Source organism: Meleagris gallopavo, chromosome 1 (genome assembly GCF_905368555.1).
Source record: "Meleagris gallopavo chromosome 1, MGAL_WU_HG_1.1, whole genome shotgun sequence".
NCBI classification, from domain to species: domain Eukaryota; kingdom Metazoa; phylum Chordata; class Aves; order Galliformes; family Phasianidae; genus Meleagris; species Meleagris gallopavo.
The window spans coordinates 67,804,666-67,822,836 of NC_139404.1; the positions used below are offsets into that span (position 1 = coordinate 67,804,666).

Consider the following 18,171-nt stretch of genomic DNA (forward strand, 5'->3'; position numbering starts at 1 on the left):
TCAGTGACTATTCTGAAGTCTGGTGAAGACAAACATTGGCCAAAAATAAGTTGACAAAATTCAGGGTCAAAGCTGAAAAAAAGTAACCAGAGCAAACAGTGACAGGGCAATTTATTAAGACATTGCCCTCAAAGCATTAATTTGAGTGTTTTTTGGACTATATCCAGCTCAATAGATCTAAGAAACTCAGTTATTACCAAAATAAAGCCACCAAAGTCATCAGTCACTGACTTGTCCTACTCTCATCAAGAAGTAGCCTCTTTAAAAGCAGGAAGTTACAGACTTGGACATAAAACATAATACAAGCGAAGATGAGAAACTATCAGCATTGCAAAGAAGCAGGTATCAAAAACGCATCCATGTCCAAACAGACTTCATCTAGTAATACGAAACGTATGAAAAGTAATCTCTTATTTTCAGGGCAAATATTGAAAATGAGAAATTAGTAGTTTCCGACTAACACCACACAGTAACAAAGATCACTTTGTAGGTCACTCCAAAAGTAATGCTTCCCATTTTTTTCCCACAGAAACTACATCAGAAACAAAGAGCACAATCTCACTATTTGATAGAGCACATTCTCACCTACACAACACTTTTTTGACAGTCACCACCATTAGTTATGCATTTTCACCAGCAATAAACAAGAGCTGCATATCACATTCTTAAAATCTGTATCAGCAGAGGTGATCTTCTGAGACTACGCAGCACCCACCTCCTCACTGTGCTCACAACCATCGATGCCATTTTGTCAAACTGTCCCTCTGCTGCCATCTGTCACACAATAACAAAACATAATGGAATACTGGTGGAAGTGTTCAACTTCTACTGCCATATCACCAACATCAGCCTCTGATTCAGTGAGCCAACGTCATAAAATAGGTGGCATTACTTTTGGAGCAGCCCTGATATAATTCAAACATTAAGGAAATTAAGTACCTGAAAGAATACTTGAAGTTCGTGACAGGAGGACAAAATTATTCATATGCTCAAAATTACTCTGGCTGTATGTTCACAGCCAAGCAGGCTTAAAACAGGTTACATTTGGCACAACTACCAAAAGCCTTACATTAGCATCAATTTGAGTCTCTAGTTACATGCCTAGGGATTTATGTCTCTAGCAAGAACACTGCCTTTCATAAATTTTCACTACTAAATTAGCATTTTATATGCTAATACTGAATTGGAGCTGGCTGCCTCATGGCATTTTTCATGTTTTCATTTTGAGTCGTCTGAGCAAATCCTGCCCACACGGTAATATCCAGCAGTTGTCCAATCTCAGGCAGCATTCAAAGAACGGAATTCAGCTCGCTATTACAGCCTACTCACTCCTAAGCCATCTGCTGCAGAAGGCCACTTGTAAAAATGCCTCATGCAGACCAGAGGAGATTCACCCAAACCACCTCCTTCAGCTGAAGAAGACTGAAAGAACTAACGTGATAGTACAGAACAAGGCTACAATGCTACAGAATACAGTCTTCTATAATATTTTCAAACCAAACACCAAAAATGTTCATTCAAAACACATAAATGTTTCATAAATCACATTAGACATCACACTCAGTTTTCACGACCTATGAAGAAAGTTAAGAGTTTTGGAAACAAAGCATTTTTCTGTCATTCTTTTCATGACACTGAATGCAAACTACATATGTGGCATTTAGCATTTTTAAAACATCATGATTAATAAATCATTGATATTTCCTATCTTTTAAATTAGTTTATTCTTCCCCTCTTTGGGGCATATTTAAAATGCAAAACATACTTCTCAGACCCTGATTCTTAGTCACTAAATAAATTCATTCTTCTTAAATAAAGTTCCTCGAGCATGCATTTAAAAATTATTATATAACATACTAAAATTACAATGGTTTATGTCAAATTTGATTAGTTTCTCATCTTAAAAATGTTGGCTCTGATTCCGTAAGATCACCCAGTCCTTATCTTTTCAGATAAAAGTTCCTTGCTTTTTTAACAACCTGAGCCTTCCAGGGCACACTGCGCAGAAAAAAAAAAAAAAAAAAAAAAAAAAGGCGTGGACTTCCTCCAGTATCTTACTAACACTCACTCCAAGTGCATCATACCAAAATTTCTTAAGTAGCTGTTTTACATGAATCTCGCCAGCTCTTCCCATGTATCTGTCTGTTCATGCACAGGCACGCACGTAGATTTCCATTTCAGATAGCTTTGCACATCCCTCCTCTCCCTGCAGTTTCAGATACAAAAATGGAGGATACAGCTGTCTGCATCTGATTCAGAAGACCAGAGGCAGGGAAGAGATGTACAGGGCTCTAGACAATGTGCAAGTAGCCTGAAAGTACACACAAGGAACAGAAGGGTCACAGGCATGTCCACAGCCCGCAGCACAGCAAAGGACCTGTCAGCAAATGAGAGCTCCAGGACCTATCTCCAAGTGAGATCTCTTGAAAGGCAGATTCACCCTTGGGAAGACTCAGTTTGGTGAGGGGCAGCAGCTATCTTAGGCAGGATTGAACAGGACAGAGTTTGCAGTATGGCTTTCTGAAGGAGATCACACTGGACTTTCGTCCTACTCAGGAAATTCAAGATAGTGCATTAATAACAATTAAACATGATCAGTGACTAGACCAAAGCAAAATAAAGTAAAATTAACTTTCTTATGAGCAACTAAACAGACCCAACTTCAAAATGATCCAGTGCTTCAATTCTACAGTCACTCAATAGCCTTCTGCTTTCCCTCTGTGAATGTGTGGATATTCTCGAGAGCTGAATCCCTTTCTCCTCAACCTGAGAACTACCCTCCCTACTCCAAATATAGGTTTGATATCTTCATATAGCATATATATATCTTCACTTAACTTAAAGTATTTTATAGAATACTTCAGTGTTTAAAAATAACACTAATCATAGAATCATAGAATGGCCTGGTTTGAAAAGGACCACAATGACCATCTAGTTTCAAGATGGTTGCCAACCACTAGATCAGGGTGCCCAGAGCCACATCCAGCCTGGCCTTGAAACACTAACTGAAGTAATTATGCATATTCACAACTATATCCACACAAAGTCTAGGGGAATCATTTAGATCTTCTATAACTGTAAATAATACATTATCTTAATTCTTACAACAAACCTACTGTTTGAAAATTGCATTTTGAGCTATGGAGACTGCAATAACAAATTTTTGTGAAAAAACAAAGACAACAAATATTATTTGTAGCAGCTGACCAGAAAAAAAAAAAAATCCTTTTTCTTTGTTTGATCAGAGCTAAATTTACATAATGCCTTGCCATTCTCAGATTTCTGCATTAGCACTGCTCAGTACGTGAGCACAGGATTTCACCAGTTAGAGTAACTTTCTGATCTTTGTTGGGTTCTTTCCTGTTTAACTTGTCCTTGTCCTGCAAATGAAGCATTTCCTTCAGGAAGGTAAACTGTAGGACTACAAGCTTTCTTACAGTTTCAAGGACAGTGAAATCTTTTACCACAAGATATTTAAAACCTGTATCCTGCTTTCAATTTCACATTAATGCAACAAGCTCAGCTGCCTTCAGCCTTAGTTGCTAGAAACACTTTAAGAAGAAATGATCTTCTAAACATTTGTTTCTTGAAATACTGCTGTAACGGTTAAGTTCTTGATTAAATTGGTAAATTCTCTGAAAACACTGATTCTCAGTTTTAACTGTACCTATGAGAAGATGATGAGTTATATGGAGACAAAGTAGTTTTATACATTAGTGTAACCATCTTCAAATTGCTGTTACTATTAATTAAGAGAAGCTTTCCTGCCTGTGCTAATATGGAACCAAGGGGGAACACAAAATCAGAGAATCTTTAAGGTTGGAAAAGACTTCTAACATCACAAAGTGCTTCTTTCTTTCATAAATTCAGATACCCATTAGTTTCCCTGTGTCTTCTGAAATAGTACTGAGCTTTGCTATTAATACATTTCAGGTGATCCCATTTTGCCCCATTTCATCTCTTGTGAAATGCCTTTGCATGTTTTTTCTGCTTACGAGAGAAAATATCCCCCCTTCTCAATACAATATTTCTTCTCATATATGAGCACAGCATTGAGTCACGTCAAATCTCTCCTAAGCTAAGACTTAGAGAATTCACAATAGCCAGAGAACGACAAGCACACATGATCTGGTATTCAGTATTGCACAGCTTAGCAGTACACTCCTTTTTCCTCCTTTACCACCCAGGTATACTGCAACCAACCACCATCACTGATGTGGGAATATATCAAAGATTACGGGCTCAATATTTTATAATTTCACAGCATTTGTGACGCTCTCTTTGCATCACATTACTTACACATCTTCATCTCAACTTTACATTCAGTTTGTTGTTTTGTTTTTTTATTAAGCATATTCATAGACAAGGATAAAACACATAACGAGTTAAAAACCACTTAACAGGTTTTTCTGGTACCCTGACTGAAAAATAAGGATATTTTAATTTGTCAGCAGCTCAGAACATGGCAAACACTCAGCTATTGCTAAACTCCAGTCAATTAATTCCTGCATATTATAATTACTATAACCACTAATAGAGAGCTTCAAATGCCTGAAATAAGATCTGACATTAACTCTTTTTCCGAGCTTGCCTAGTTTATCCATAACTAGTCAGCCATTACGAACTGGAACCATTTGAAAGAAAATAAATTTCCGTATCTCTCAAGTCACCATAGCACACAACGTGCTTTGCTGTTGTTTTCAACTGGCAAACACTCACAGGCAGGAAACGCACAGTAATGAGCTTTGAAGGCTTAGTCAAACCCACACATGCCAGCATGAGAACAAACTACTTCCAACGTTCAATTCAACCATAAATACACCTTCTTTCTATCTACAAACCATAAGTTTCCAAACATTAACTTTTATAATACTCAACAGCACATGTTCTCCCTCAGAATAAACATGCAAAAAAAAAAAAAAAAAAAAAAAGAATATTCAAGGCCCGGTTTGAAACCTTGTTCTATATTTCCATGTGTATCTTGAATATCTGTGTCGATCGAAAGTGGATTTTGAACATAAGCAAACTATTTTAGTCCATAGATTAATACATACATAGCACAACCATCTCCCACACTATCTCTGTATTTAAGTTTTATATTGGTAAATTTGCCAACATAAGCCTAGCCTCTGGATTCAAGAAAAATCCCGAGGAAGCTCTTAGGCTCACAAAAGCTAAAGCCAAAGCCAAACACACCAATAAGCAAATACCTGGCAATATAAATGGAAAGCATTACACTGCTCAAAGTTAGAAGAAAAAAATGCACGCAGGAGATATAACAGCTATCTACTGTTGTAGAGCCCAAATATTTCTAAAATGGAAGAGCAAAATAGAACAACTGGCTTCATCAACAGACGAAGCACTCACTAACAAAGAATTGAAATCCCTCAACTTCAAAACACTTTTTTTTAACATTGAATAATGAGTTAAATTCTTCTTAAACTCATCCAACAGCCTCAGAAGATAACTCACTTAGATGCTGGCTGACAGCAGCAGCCACAAAGCACAGACATGATCAGTACCCAAACTGGCAGGCCCATGACCACTGCCGCACAGAATTTATAATGCAGTTTGTCAGAGGCATGTCCCAGATTGGTTGTCTCTGCTATCCAGAGTGTTTGGGGCTGATTTTTGTTTCATTGTTGTTTCTTCCTGTGTTTTTGTGGGGGAGTGGCTTAACAAAAACGCATGCTGTGGCCTGATTTGATCCAACCACAGTACAAAGAGGACCAAATTCTCCTTTCTGAATCAATGGAAAATGTTTCCTTGCTAGTGGTTCTCTCTCTTCAGAATGCAACGTGCCTAGCACCTCAAAATGCATATCAAGTTCTGGGCCTGAAAAGAGTAAGTCACGGGCCTGAGTTTCTAGACCTAATGCCAGTCACTGTTTAGCAGCAGATCAGAACATCTATTTTTGCTTGCATTAGTAGGTATTCTTACAGTACTAATGAACAACTCCGCAATACATGTGGAAGTCCCCGTACAGATGACACAAGCAGAGAATAAGGGAGAATAAGGACTCATATCTAGGGTACAGGTGGCACCGTCAATGAATAACCTGTGGATCATTAAAAATAAGCATTTCTACAGGCTGTAGCTGTTCCTTTCGATGCCTTACCTTGCAAAATATGCATATACTTTTACTTTGATCTCTACCAACGCCTAATCATCATCTTTCTTACCTTCACAGGTTAAGTGAACAATAGCATTTGCCTCAGCTTGCTCAAGGCATTTTTAATATGACCACAGCAGTGATTAGCAAGATAACGCTGGGACTTACTAACAAATGCATCATAATAATTAACAGAAGGCCAGTTTTAATATACCAAATTATTTCATGTGGAATTCAATACTACCACTGTATTGAAGGGCAATAGGGTTGTCTGTTTCTTGTATTTTAAAATAATTTCACAGAATATTGGAACAAGACAGGGTTTTTTTTGTTGTTCAATACAGCAGATGGAAAAAATCCAGAAGGTTTCCAGGTGAACACTGGGCACCAAATTTCCCACTTTCCCTTGGAAGTGTTGCTGCCATCCTGCTCCAGGCCATAATCAGTAGCTTCCAGAACACGCTACCCCGTCAGCTAAGTAACACCAATGAAGGAATTTCTTCTCGGAATATATCAACAAGATTCCTCTGTGCACCCAGTGCACTCCCTGAGTTCTGCACCCAGTAAACAGCCTGAGTTCAGCCAAATCTATCAAGGTACGCTGAAACCTGTCAGAATGAAAAAGAGGTTTCCATTTCTTAAGTAATGCAGGGCATTAATACAACTGAAATTTGATGAAACCCTCCTGTAGCAGTTATCTCTTATCTCTCAGAATGTCCTTCCTTAATACTTTGCAATTCCTTGCTCTCTAACCAAGTGTAGATGAAAACATGCATCAATTTTTCCATCTCCTAAAATATTTTTATTTGCTGAACATCTGGAAGAATTTGGGGGGGGAGGTGGAGATGCAGTCTCCTGGAATGGATTTCTTCATCCACTAGGAGACAAAAATGCAAGCCAGTATTAGAAGTTTAACTAAACAATGAAAAACTTTCCTCAATTTACCTGTGAAAGCTTCTATTTCCAACTTACGGTATGGAAATGTATTTCTGAAAACCTAATCATCTGTTCTTGCAATCCAAAAGAAAAAGCTGAACAGTTACATTCAGATGACATTTCACGAAGGTCTGAACTGCAAAAACTTAACTAGCTTATAAACGCTTCAATAAACACAATTTTATCAGCTCAATAGAATGACAACATTTGAAAAGTAAAAGCGGTTCAGTTTCAAAGATATGCAGTGAGCAAAACCATGGCCCTCACAGGAAGTTCTTAGGGTACATTCCACCGCCAGCCACCTCACTCTTTCCTAAGTGTCTTTCAAGGAAAAGATGTGCTTCGCAGCACGCTCCAAAGGTAAATAAATTTGAGCTATTTTGGAGTATGAGGCAACAAATTCAAAAGCTTCCCATGTCTGCCTCTTCTGTGCCACAGCCAGGTTTAAATACATTCACTGCATTCAGTTGTGGCAGTGAAACACAACAATGTGGCTTTCAATAAACTGTACGCTGTCTTTAAAAACAAATAGCAAAAATGAACATGTCACACCTTAAAAACTTCTGATGAAATAGAAGGGGTGCAAATGACAAGTCTGCAGTAACACTGCTACTTACAAACTGATTAGGAATGCTGAAATTCTTATTGTGAAGCATAAAATACTGAGGCCACGATTCCAGAGATGCTGCATCTTTTCTAATTAAGATGAAAAACATTGATCATTGCAGTTTATTTATCCAATTCGAGAAAGACAAAGGTTGGAGCTCAAAGTTGCAATTTTCAGAAACAAAATAAATGACTCAGAAGATAATGAAAAATGACAAATTTTAATCTAAAATTCAGACAAACTTTGGTTGCAAAGATGGCTCCAAAGCCAGCAAACCACTGCTTGGTAATTAAGTTTGACAGGCCTGCTATTAGTGTCTACATGTCATTGTTAATACTGAAGAGTTACTCTTAAGTTGACGTCTTGGTACAAGATGTCCTTCGCTTCAAGTTAATGTTCTACTGATAGTGGAAGCCTGGCACACCTCCCCCTTATTAACTCTTGAGCTCTGGAGTAATTCTTACCTTATTGTTTTTTCAGGCTGTCCTGTAGAAAGGCAAGGCTTAGAGTCAAAAGGTACCTTATGTCATGACATAATTTGGCTTAAGTATCTGCAGGATATCTTAATTGTTCATTTAATGAAAATATTCAGAACTACAAATAAATCAAACTACAGTCCAGGCTAGTAAGAAGCATGTATGTTCAACTGCAATGACTCACACTGAAACGCACAAAAGTACAGTGTGCAGGTCACAAGAAAACTATTCCCAGATGAAAGAAATTGCTCAAAATATTCTGTATCAAAGCTACACTGCAGCAGACAGCACATTAGGCACTCTGCGCTTGTTCAGGGCCAGGATTAAAAATCATCACTGTCACATGATGCTACATACAATTATAATGACTTGCTGGATAAGGAATTGGCTGGATGGTCACATTCAATAAAGTTATGGTCAGTGGCTCAACATCCAAATGGAGATTGGTGATTAATGGCATTCCTCAGGGACTGGTGCTGGAACTGGCGTGATTTAATATCTTCGTAGGTGACATGAGCAGTGGGATCAGGTGCACCCTCATCAAGTCTGCAGACGACACCAAGCTGAGTGGTGCAGTTGACATGCTAAAGGGAAGGGATGCCATCCAAAGGGGCCTGGATAGTTTTGAGAGGTGGGCCATGCAAACCTCACGAAGTTCAGCAGGCCAAGTACAAAGTCCTGCACCTGGGTTAAGGCAATCCGAAGCACAGATACAGGTTGGCTGGAGAATGGCTTCAGAGTGCCACAACAATAATCAGAAGGCTGGAGCACCTCCCCTACAGGGACAGGCTGAGAGAGCTGGAGCTCTTCAGCACAGAGAGGAGAAAGCTCCAAGGAGACCTCTAGAGTATGGAGATCCCACATTCTCTCTGCAATCATACTACAGAGCGCCCCTACAAAAAAAAGAATTCATAAAACTGACAATCCAATATGTTTAAAATAATTCTTGATAAATAGAATAAATAGTCATTGTTCACATAATAGTAAATAAATTTCCCAATAAGTGTTAGCTGCCTATTAAAAAGAGCCCAAACAAAAACTTCAGCATTAGATAGACCTTTTAGATACAGGAAATCTGCATCAAAACACAATTACCAACACAGTTTGTTGGAAGCCTAGAAGTGCTTTCATTTAAAAGGAAACACAATGGTAGACAATCAAAACCAAGATGTCTAATATCATCACCTCTGGTAACAGAACAATTTAGATATTTTCCCTGTGCCACTTCCATATTTACTGCAGCTATATCCAGTTGCCAGTCACATGGTAGAAATTTACCCCACTGAATACAGTTCATCTAGACTGCATACTGACCACAGCCAGCACTGTGGTACTGGCTGTGTCAAACACTTGTTTCCTGTAATTAACTTCTTTAGTAACATGCTTTCTGCTTTATGAAGTTTGCTCTCTTTAAACTTTTATGAAGTTATTGTGACATGTGAAAGTCTCCTCCAGACTTTGGCAGAAGTTAGTGTGATCTTGCATTGTGCTTTATATTACCTTTCTGCATGAACGCTCTTACACTGAGAGAGCATAAGTTCTCTCAAAAAAATCTTACACTTAGGCACAAGTAGCAAATGCAGTAAATTTGTATGTTAGCTTAAATTTTAAGCTATGTACACTTATAATAGTGTTTAACCAGTTACTTTCAGTTTAATATTGTTCATTCAATTCCACTGGTAATTTTAAAAGCTCTCCCCCGTCCTCCCCAGCAATTAAAATCTGCAAAGGTTAGATTCTGAATTGCACATCCCATCAGAACGGATGTTCCTCGAGTCTCTGCCATTTAAAAAGCCTTGACAGAACTGGGCCAAAATCTAAAAAGTCATTTTTACCCTGAAGGCTATTTCTGCAGATCACAGTAACCGGAGACATCTTATATTGCAGTTCTCTCCACAGTTTATCATGTACAAAAAAACAGATTTTCTATAGTAAGAGAAAAAGTACAAAATCAAAATACTGTGAGTAAAAAGCTTAGGTTACCTCCCAGAAGCTATCACTGGAAACTTCTACTCCAACAGAATCATCGTATGAGCCAGACATTTCTATGTATGGAGAGTTTGCAAGTATTCAGAGCTTCAACACTTCAAAACCTGCAAGAAGATAAAAAAAAAAAAAAAAAAAGGAGCGCTATTATTGAAGAACAGATACTAGAAGAGAAATGAAGTACCATCCTTAAATTCTTGTATATCATGAAGAACAAAATAAAAACAAAAGCCAAGCACACACAGCATGTAAGTGCATTTTGAAACAGAATAATTTCCTGTAAGTTCTCAGCTCTGTCATAAAAGTTTTTATGGTATTCAGAAGCTGTTCAATCCATCTATCAAATATAATTGAACTTACATTTTAAATTTTACTTCAAGAAAAAAAAGGAAATCTGCTAAAGACTTTTGAACAGTGTGATTTCTACTTGCTAAGTATTCAAAGTACTTTAAGAGATGATCAGTCGACCTTTGCTAACAATACAGTAACCTTCACTGCTTGCAATTTCTTTTTCACTGGAAAACTACATTATGTAATAAAAACCACTGGAAACATTTAAGGCCAAGAACAATTATGGATTTAAAAATAACCTCCTCAGAGAAGTGCCATTTCTATAGGTATCTTAGATTCAAATAATCTACTGGAAAGCTAAAGGCACCCACAAAAGCAAACAGCTTCCCCTCTCAACAACATAAAGCTAAAAGCTACAGGAAAGACCCTAGAGTTACTGAATTCAACTTGCAGGAGGCAAAGCCAGCCTCCTCCCTGAAAAGCTTAACATAAGTTATTCAGAGAGTTATTTCACCTACATTCACCTGTGACCAGACCTCTTACCAGGCTAGCTAACTGAGAGTTGTGTCATTTCTTTTTTTGTGAATGCTCCTCTGGATTCTAAAGGAGAAAACAGATTTGAAATGACAGTACAACACGTATCTACTGTTCCCAGTGTACTAAGTAAAAAGCTGTAGATCTCATGGCAAAAGGTCTACTTGAAGGTGACAATTACTTTTACTTCCACATTCAAATTCATAGAAAACTTAACTCTAATACTGAATAGAGAACTGAAAACTGCCAAAGAGACATCATAGAATCATAGGATGGCCTGGGTTGAAAAGGACCACAATGATCACCCAGTTTCCACCCCCCTGCTATGTGCAGGGTCACCAACCAGCAGACCAGACTGCCCAGAGCCACATCCAGCCTGGCCTCAAATGCCTCCAGGGATGGGGCATCCACAACCTCCTTGGGCAACCTGTTCCACTGCGTGAGCACCCTCTGTGTGAAAAACTTCCTCCTAATATTTAATCTAAATCTCCCCTGTCTCAGTTTAAAACCATTCCCCCTTGTCCTATCACTTAACCACCCTGGGATATCAATTAGATTTAATTTCAAAAAGATGTTCAAAAATACAGGAAGGGTTCTGCAAGTCAAGGAAACAAGGGGTAGCAGTTGTCCTATTTAAAAAAAAAAATTCTCCATATATAGTCATTTGGTCACAAACCAGAAATCCTCATTTATAATTCCTTACAATTAGTCACTGTTACAGTTAAAATACAGAGGTAATAAGGTCTTTCTGTACCTTTGAAAGGGTGATGAGATATATATGGAGACAAAGTAGTTTCAAATGTTAGTCTGAAGTAACAATCTTCAATTTGCTGTTATTATTAATTACCTGGAGAAAAGTTTTCCTACCTGTGCTAGTATGGAACGCAGAATCATGGAATCTTTAAGGTTAGAAAAGACCTCCAAGATCACAAAGTCCAGTCATCAACCCATCACAATGACCACTAAACCATGTCCCTAAGCACCGCATCTACTTGTTTCTCGCACTAAAACACTGCTTAAACAGTTCTTAGCAGCCTATGTGTAATCAGAACATATTCTTTTCAAGTAAACATCGGCCCTAACTATTCTAACAATAAGGAAAACAAGGAACATATTTGTAAGTGTTGATGTTTTCTGACAGCCCTTCCCAGATAGCTATAAGCAGCACAGAGAGGATGCAAGAGTGCCATAAGCTTGCAAGTAGTTGGACAAACTTGAAACAATAGTTTGACATTAAACTGTTCTTTTTTTTTTTTCCTCTCCCCCCCCCCCCCCCCGAGTTTGGTTATTTTAAAGTTTTCCTGAAAATACAAGGCTATGCAGTGGTACCTTTAACAGTAATTCCTGATACTTTTTCTGATCAAAAGGACACAGAGTTTGAAGACAACTTGCTTGACCAAACACTGCTAGCTATTTTCTCAGATGTTTATTTGTCTCTCTGATATTCCCCATTAAGGAGCACAAACACAATACTCTGAAACCAACAGTGAATGAAGCAAATGCAGCCCAGGAATGCTATGCAGACTGAGTGAGGTTCTCAGAAATGGTTGCATCGATCTCCTACAGCAGTTACAACACAGTCTTTAAACCAAAGTGTTTGTTGCTGTTCGGGAGAGATCAAGCTGAGGGTTGTTGAGCTCAGTGTCTCAGAAAAATAAATAATTATATCAAAAGTATAAACCCGAAGACAAGTTTCAACAAATCAAGCCAGCCAGCCACCCCCTACACACCCTCTATGCCCACCCCAAAAACATACAAGAACTATTTTTTCCTTCTTAAAGAAAACAGTGAAACTGTTCTGAAGTAACAACAGTGTCAGCTTACCTTATTACCTTTCCTCTTATTAAGACGGCCTAGGCTATATTAGCACTGGAAAGCTTTATCTGAAAAGCTAGACTGAAAAATAGGAAAAGCTGAAACAAAGGAACATTTTCTTAAATGAGGGAGCAGGTTGTGGCAATTTCCTCTCCCTCAAAGTTTTATTCCTCCTAAACCAGAAGTACATAATACATTAACTATCCTTTTTTTTTCCATAAAAGCATGAAAATGATCAGCACTCAGGAAATTCTGATGGATTTAAGGTTTTCCTATGCCAAATACTATGCTGTGAGAAAGTATGAGCAAGCGTATTTAGGGAAATATTATGAAGTCATAGCAACAACAGGCACAAAAAAACACTATTTGTACAGCACAACTTAAAAATAAACGGAATACTGAAATACCAACATCAAACTGAATGAGTCATGCTGCTCTCATGCAATAGAATTATTAGAGCAGCCAGTTCTTTAGCACATTTTTTTGTTAGGGTTTGGTCCTTCCATCCTTCAAATGAATTTGCAGGGCTTCACAATGAAAGTCAGTTACACGTTGATAGTGAGGGTCATACGCTTAACTATGAAAAGTAAGCCTGAGAATAACAAAGGCTGCCAGAATAAAATCTGGGACATTTAGATCAATAAGACAAAAGAGATGGCTCCTGCATATGATCAGCTGCAACATATGTAAAAAGTTGGGAGTTCTTTGGTCAGCAAGGCTGTAAGTAGCAGAACTAGTAACTCCGTAAGAAAGCAAGGTGCACACACCCAGTTCCTGCATTCCCACAACTTGGCTTCAGGCACTCCAGCTTCGCTCTTTTCTTCCACAGCTTCAGGCCTTCTCTAGGAGCCCTACATTACCTTCTTCTTGCTGAGCAGGCAGTAGCATGGTGTTCTGGCAGTTTCTGCCCACCTCCAAGCTGACTTGTCAGCCAGCTCACCATGCACGATGCATCGTTACTGAGCCCACACTAGCAATTTCTTGAGCAGGTACATCATCGTATTAAATCTTTGATATTTTCTTCCTCTGTGCCAAAGATCTCTGGGATTTTCATTACAGAATAAAATCTTAGTGTTTTATCTATCAAAGTGTTGCTGCAGACACAAACTACCAGCAGCACAGAGAAGATCTTATCAGCACACTGCCCTGGTGTTGTTCACCACGAAGAGTGTCAGCACACATGAGCTAAGAGAACTCATGTTGCTCAAAACAAACCATGAATTCCAACTGAAAAGAGTAACTGGATACTAAACAGCAAATACTGTAATAACTAGACAAATGGCAGGGGTAAGAAAAGCTCAAGTTTCTTCACTTAATGATTTTTAAGCCATTATGAAACTGAGCAATAAACAAATGAGATTTATTAATAAAAAAGCTTCCTCCTTAGGGAACATTCTAGAAAAGCTATCTGCTAAAAACCTTGATGTTTTTCCTCTATTGCTAGTGCCCTCTAATGTGAAAAGACTTGCTATAAATATCCTGAGGGTTTAACAAATGAGATTTTTAGAAAATATTAACTAAAAGTAGCCAAGCAGGCCTTCAGAAATTGCACACGAGCATCTGAATGAGATATGCTGCTTCTGCTCTCAAGACGTCAGTTTTGATATTGTTACCTTGAAAGCGATTCACAAAATTCAAAAAGCATTTGCTTTGCTCACATGGAAAACACTTGATTTTCCTTTTTACTCCCTTTTTGTGGTGTCAGGTGGTAGAGATTAGCACATCACACGACTTGCAAAAAGTCTGCGCAACAAATGCAGACTTAAGATGGCAAAATAATCCAGGCTATTCCAAAACTTCTCTTCAAGCGTTTTCCAACAGAAAAAAGGAAAAACAGAATTTAAAGGCATTCTTCAACCCACTCCTTCCTTCAGAACAGACAAGTTTTTAATGAACTCTTGTTGTGAAACATGTAGAACTGTTTGTCAAATTGTCAGATTGTAATGTTCTGAACTCCTTTAGAAGACTTCTGTATTTTAAGAGGATAGCACTAAAAAGGAAAAAAAAAAAATAGAGTCTTAATGTTGTTTACTGGATGCAACAAAGAGGAAAACTAGGTGCTGGAAGTCTGATATTCCAACATGAAGGACATCTACAGATAAAACACTATTTCACATACTCAAAATCTAAAGGCAATACCATAACCTTGTCCTACAGACCTGGTCAACATTTCCCAAAATGCACAATCCAGATAACAAGCAGAAGGCATGATCTTTTGTGCCCCACTTCTGGAACTTAACTGTTTCCAGAAGAGGATGAGCCAACAGAAGTTCCCAGTGCCCACACAACACAGCAATCATCCTTCCAACTATTCTCTCACAGTACGACAGGCTGCTTTAAAGCAAGGCAGTCTCTAATCTTGAGGCTCTGCATGACAAACTAGTCCACAACCAAGAAAACTTCAGTTAGAGAACGACTGAATCATTTAGCAGAGTGAGCTATGAGATCAGGCCAGATTACTCAGAGCGTTATACAGTTGGGTCTTGTCTCCATCTTTGCAGGCTTTCTGCACGATTTTTCTGTGCACTTCATCCCAGTGTTTAGCAGTCCTCATGGCGAGGAAAAAATAAATCAATCCATCTTTAGGAAATCAAATAGTCTCTTCAGCCATTAATACTATCCTTGTGTTTTCTTTAAGGACTCTTCAGAAGCAAACTCAAAGGCAGTTTAAAAGCATCTAGAAGAAATACACCTGTTCATATCTCCCTTTAAGTTCCTGTTTGGAGGAACAGAAGTTGTCACTCTGGATCTGACTCAGCAGGATTCCACATTCTGTGACTAGGGAGTGAAATACAAATAAGGGTATGAATACAATTCAGCTTAGACCGGCTACTAACAAACACTTTCAGCTATGGTATTTTTCTGTATTACTCACTGAAGTCTTCAGTATACAGAAACAAACGTCCCGTGCTTCAAGTACAAACCACTGTCCTTTGCTGTTAAGCCCAGCTACCACAAACATGCATTACAAAAAAATATATCTTGTATTCCTGGGTTAAATAAAGCAATTTAGACATTCCTTCTTTTTCTATCCTGTGCAAACAATCTGTTGTAGGAGGGCTCCCGATTTCTTTGGGGTTGCAATTTCTGGATGGCTTTACACGGTCAGAAAAACACAATATTTTAGAAATACTGTACAATTATAAACCAAAACCTGTTAGAATCACAGCTGAAACTCCATAGCTGGAAGTCCACACATGGATTGGACCAGAGGAAAAAATATTTTCTTCGGTTTATGCATTCAAATGACATCTAGCAATTTTAGCCCCAAGATGCAGGGGCATCAAACCAAGTTTATTCACTACTAATTCACCCTAATTGTGATCAGAAGATATGACTACCTACTAATACAAGTTAGGCCTCAGACTTTTGAGGCCATAGTCTCAAATCAACAGCTTTGTCTTAATTCTTATTTTGCAATCTACAAGGGAGAATAGCATGCTCTTTCACAGAGATCAAAGAAAATCCATTAGTTCCCTCCAAAAACTCAACTACACCAACAAATGCAAGAAAAGAGTTGTAAAGGGAAACCAAATCACTGCCTCCTATGGAATTCAGTCAGAGCAGCATAACAAATGAGTTTTTGAAAGGTGACAGCAATCCATTTGGTGGTAACCTCAGTATCCTGAGCACCGAGGCAAGGAAACTAAGAAATGCACACTAACATGATCTGTATTATGCCTTCTCCTCTGTGAAGGAGATAGCATACAAACTACTAGCCTGTCCTAGCCATTCATAACTTTTTAAGAAAGAGGAAGGAGAGATTCCTTACACATCAGCTTTGGCCCTAACAAGCAGGATGTGGATGGGGCTGCCGGTGTGCCCGCACACTGGAGAAAGCCAGGTAATTTGGGGGCAGCTGCAAGGCAGGCCCAATACTGGTGCCACCCACCAAGGGAGAACAGGGAAGAGGAGGAAGGGGAGGAGAAGAGACACTCAGCTGCATCTGAAGTGGAGGAAGGCAGAGGAAAGGTGCTTTCACAGGTGTGCAGCTGCTGCTGGCTGCCCTGCTCCCCACGCCCTGGCCCAGGATCAGAAGCATTAAATGGTATTAAATGCCAATTAAGCAAAACACAAAACTAAAAACAAAACAGCAGAAATCAAAACAAACCTATGAGTCAAGAATTTGAGACAGCTTCCTACAACTGTATTCAGTGATACCCACATTCGCTAGAATGTTACATCTGTAACACACAACAGAGAAAACCACTAAAAACAGCAGTAGTTCACTGCCTTTACATGCAGGCAGAGGGCAAACAACCAATTTCCAGCACACAACAGAAGATCAATAAAGCAGCCAGAATTACCTTGATACTTACCACACATTAAAAAAATCCATCTATACTGATAAGAGTATCTCAGTTTAAAGTCACCTGACACATCAACACTACATAACTAAATTTTACAGTGTATACATTTCACAACATATAACATAAAGAATGAGAACAACTACTTTAGTTATTATATTCCCATTTAAAATAGCTTGAATATCTCATTAAGGAAGTGAAATTTTAAATTACTGATTAAATGCGACAATCTTTGAATATCAGAACACAGAAGTCCATCTTTGTAGTGCATGACAAGGACCCAAACTTTGCCAAATAGATTCTCAGCATCAGGCTTCAGATACTTACATTATGATGTCACTTGAGTACTCTTAGAAGATAGGCCAAAGTTATGAGCTATTGTTTCTGTCTGGTTTTATATTTGAAGACAAAGCAATTGAACCCTTAAAGCCTCTTGGGGAATTCTCTCTTGTAACCGTGTGTCCTTACTGCAGGCACAAGCAATACCAGGGCAATGCACTTGTCTGTGAACCAGCTGTCAGCCCCTATCTTCCTCTCCCTTCACTTGCTGTCATCTGTGCTGGGTTTCTTTTTTTTTTCAGACATTCAAGACTTACCCATCGCTATGAGCTCTATGTGCTGTCTGTATAACCTCTGTCTGCATTTTTAGAACCAAGAGATGACTTGCACAGCAAAATCAGCGACCAAGAAGAATTATATTTTTGTCATCTCCGTGCAGGTGGATAATTTAATGGTGTGGTTTTCGCTTTAGCCATATAGTTACTAACCATGTTCAGAGGCTTCACAGAGGTTTCGAATTTTAAAAGAAACAGACACCGACCACAGGAAATAAATACAAGCTTTAAATGGCATGCCTGTGTTAGTGAAGGCATGAGGCCGATATGCAGCTACCCAGGAAGTTCTAGAAGACTTGGATGTACTTATAAGTTTAATATCTTCAGACTACACATTTTTGCTTAATTGGATGTGTAAGAGGCGATGCAGTAACAAGAATAAAGAGACAGTAAAAGTCTCCAAGTTCTTCACACACCAACTGAGCCTGCACTTGCAGTGCTCTGCTCAAAACTGGGCAGCACTGTTAAAACTCTCCTACTGTACACCAGCCCT

At 38.6% G+C, this 18,171-nt stretch overlaps 1 protein-coding gene across 7 annotated transcripts in view; it reads right to left on the reverse strand.

Annotated features, from left to right (window-relative positions):
* Positions 1 to 18,171, reverse strand: part of PACSIN2 (protein kinase C and casein kinase substrate in neurons 2) — a 62,199-nt gene that overhangs the window by 20,512 nt on the left and 23,516 nt on the right. For 6 of the 7 annotated variants that reach the window (XM_085232408.1, XM_085232398.1, XM_085232355.1 and 3 more), the window contains one exon: positions 10,115 to 10,224. In XM_085232408.1, coding sequence (XP_085088534.1) covers positions 10,115 to 10,174 — 60 coding nt within the window. In that variant the 5' untranslated portion in view covers positions 10,175 to 10,224. Of the gene's footprint in view, positions 1 to 10,114; positions 10,225 to 12,766; positions 12,894 to 18,171 lie in introns of those variants that run through there. The other variant, XM_085232390.1, reaches the window with a different exon arrangement.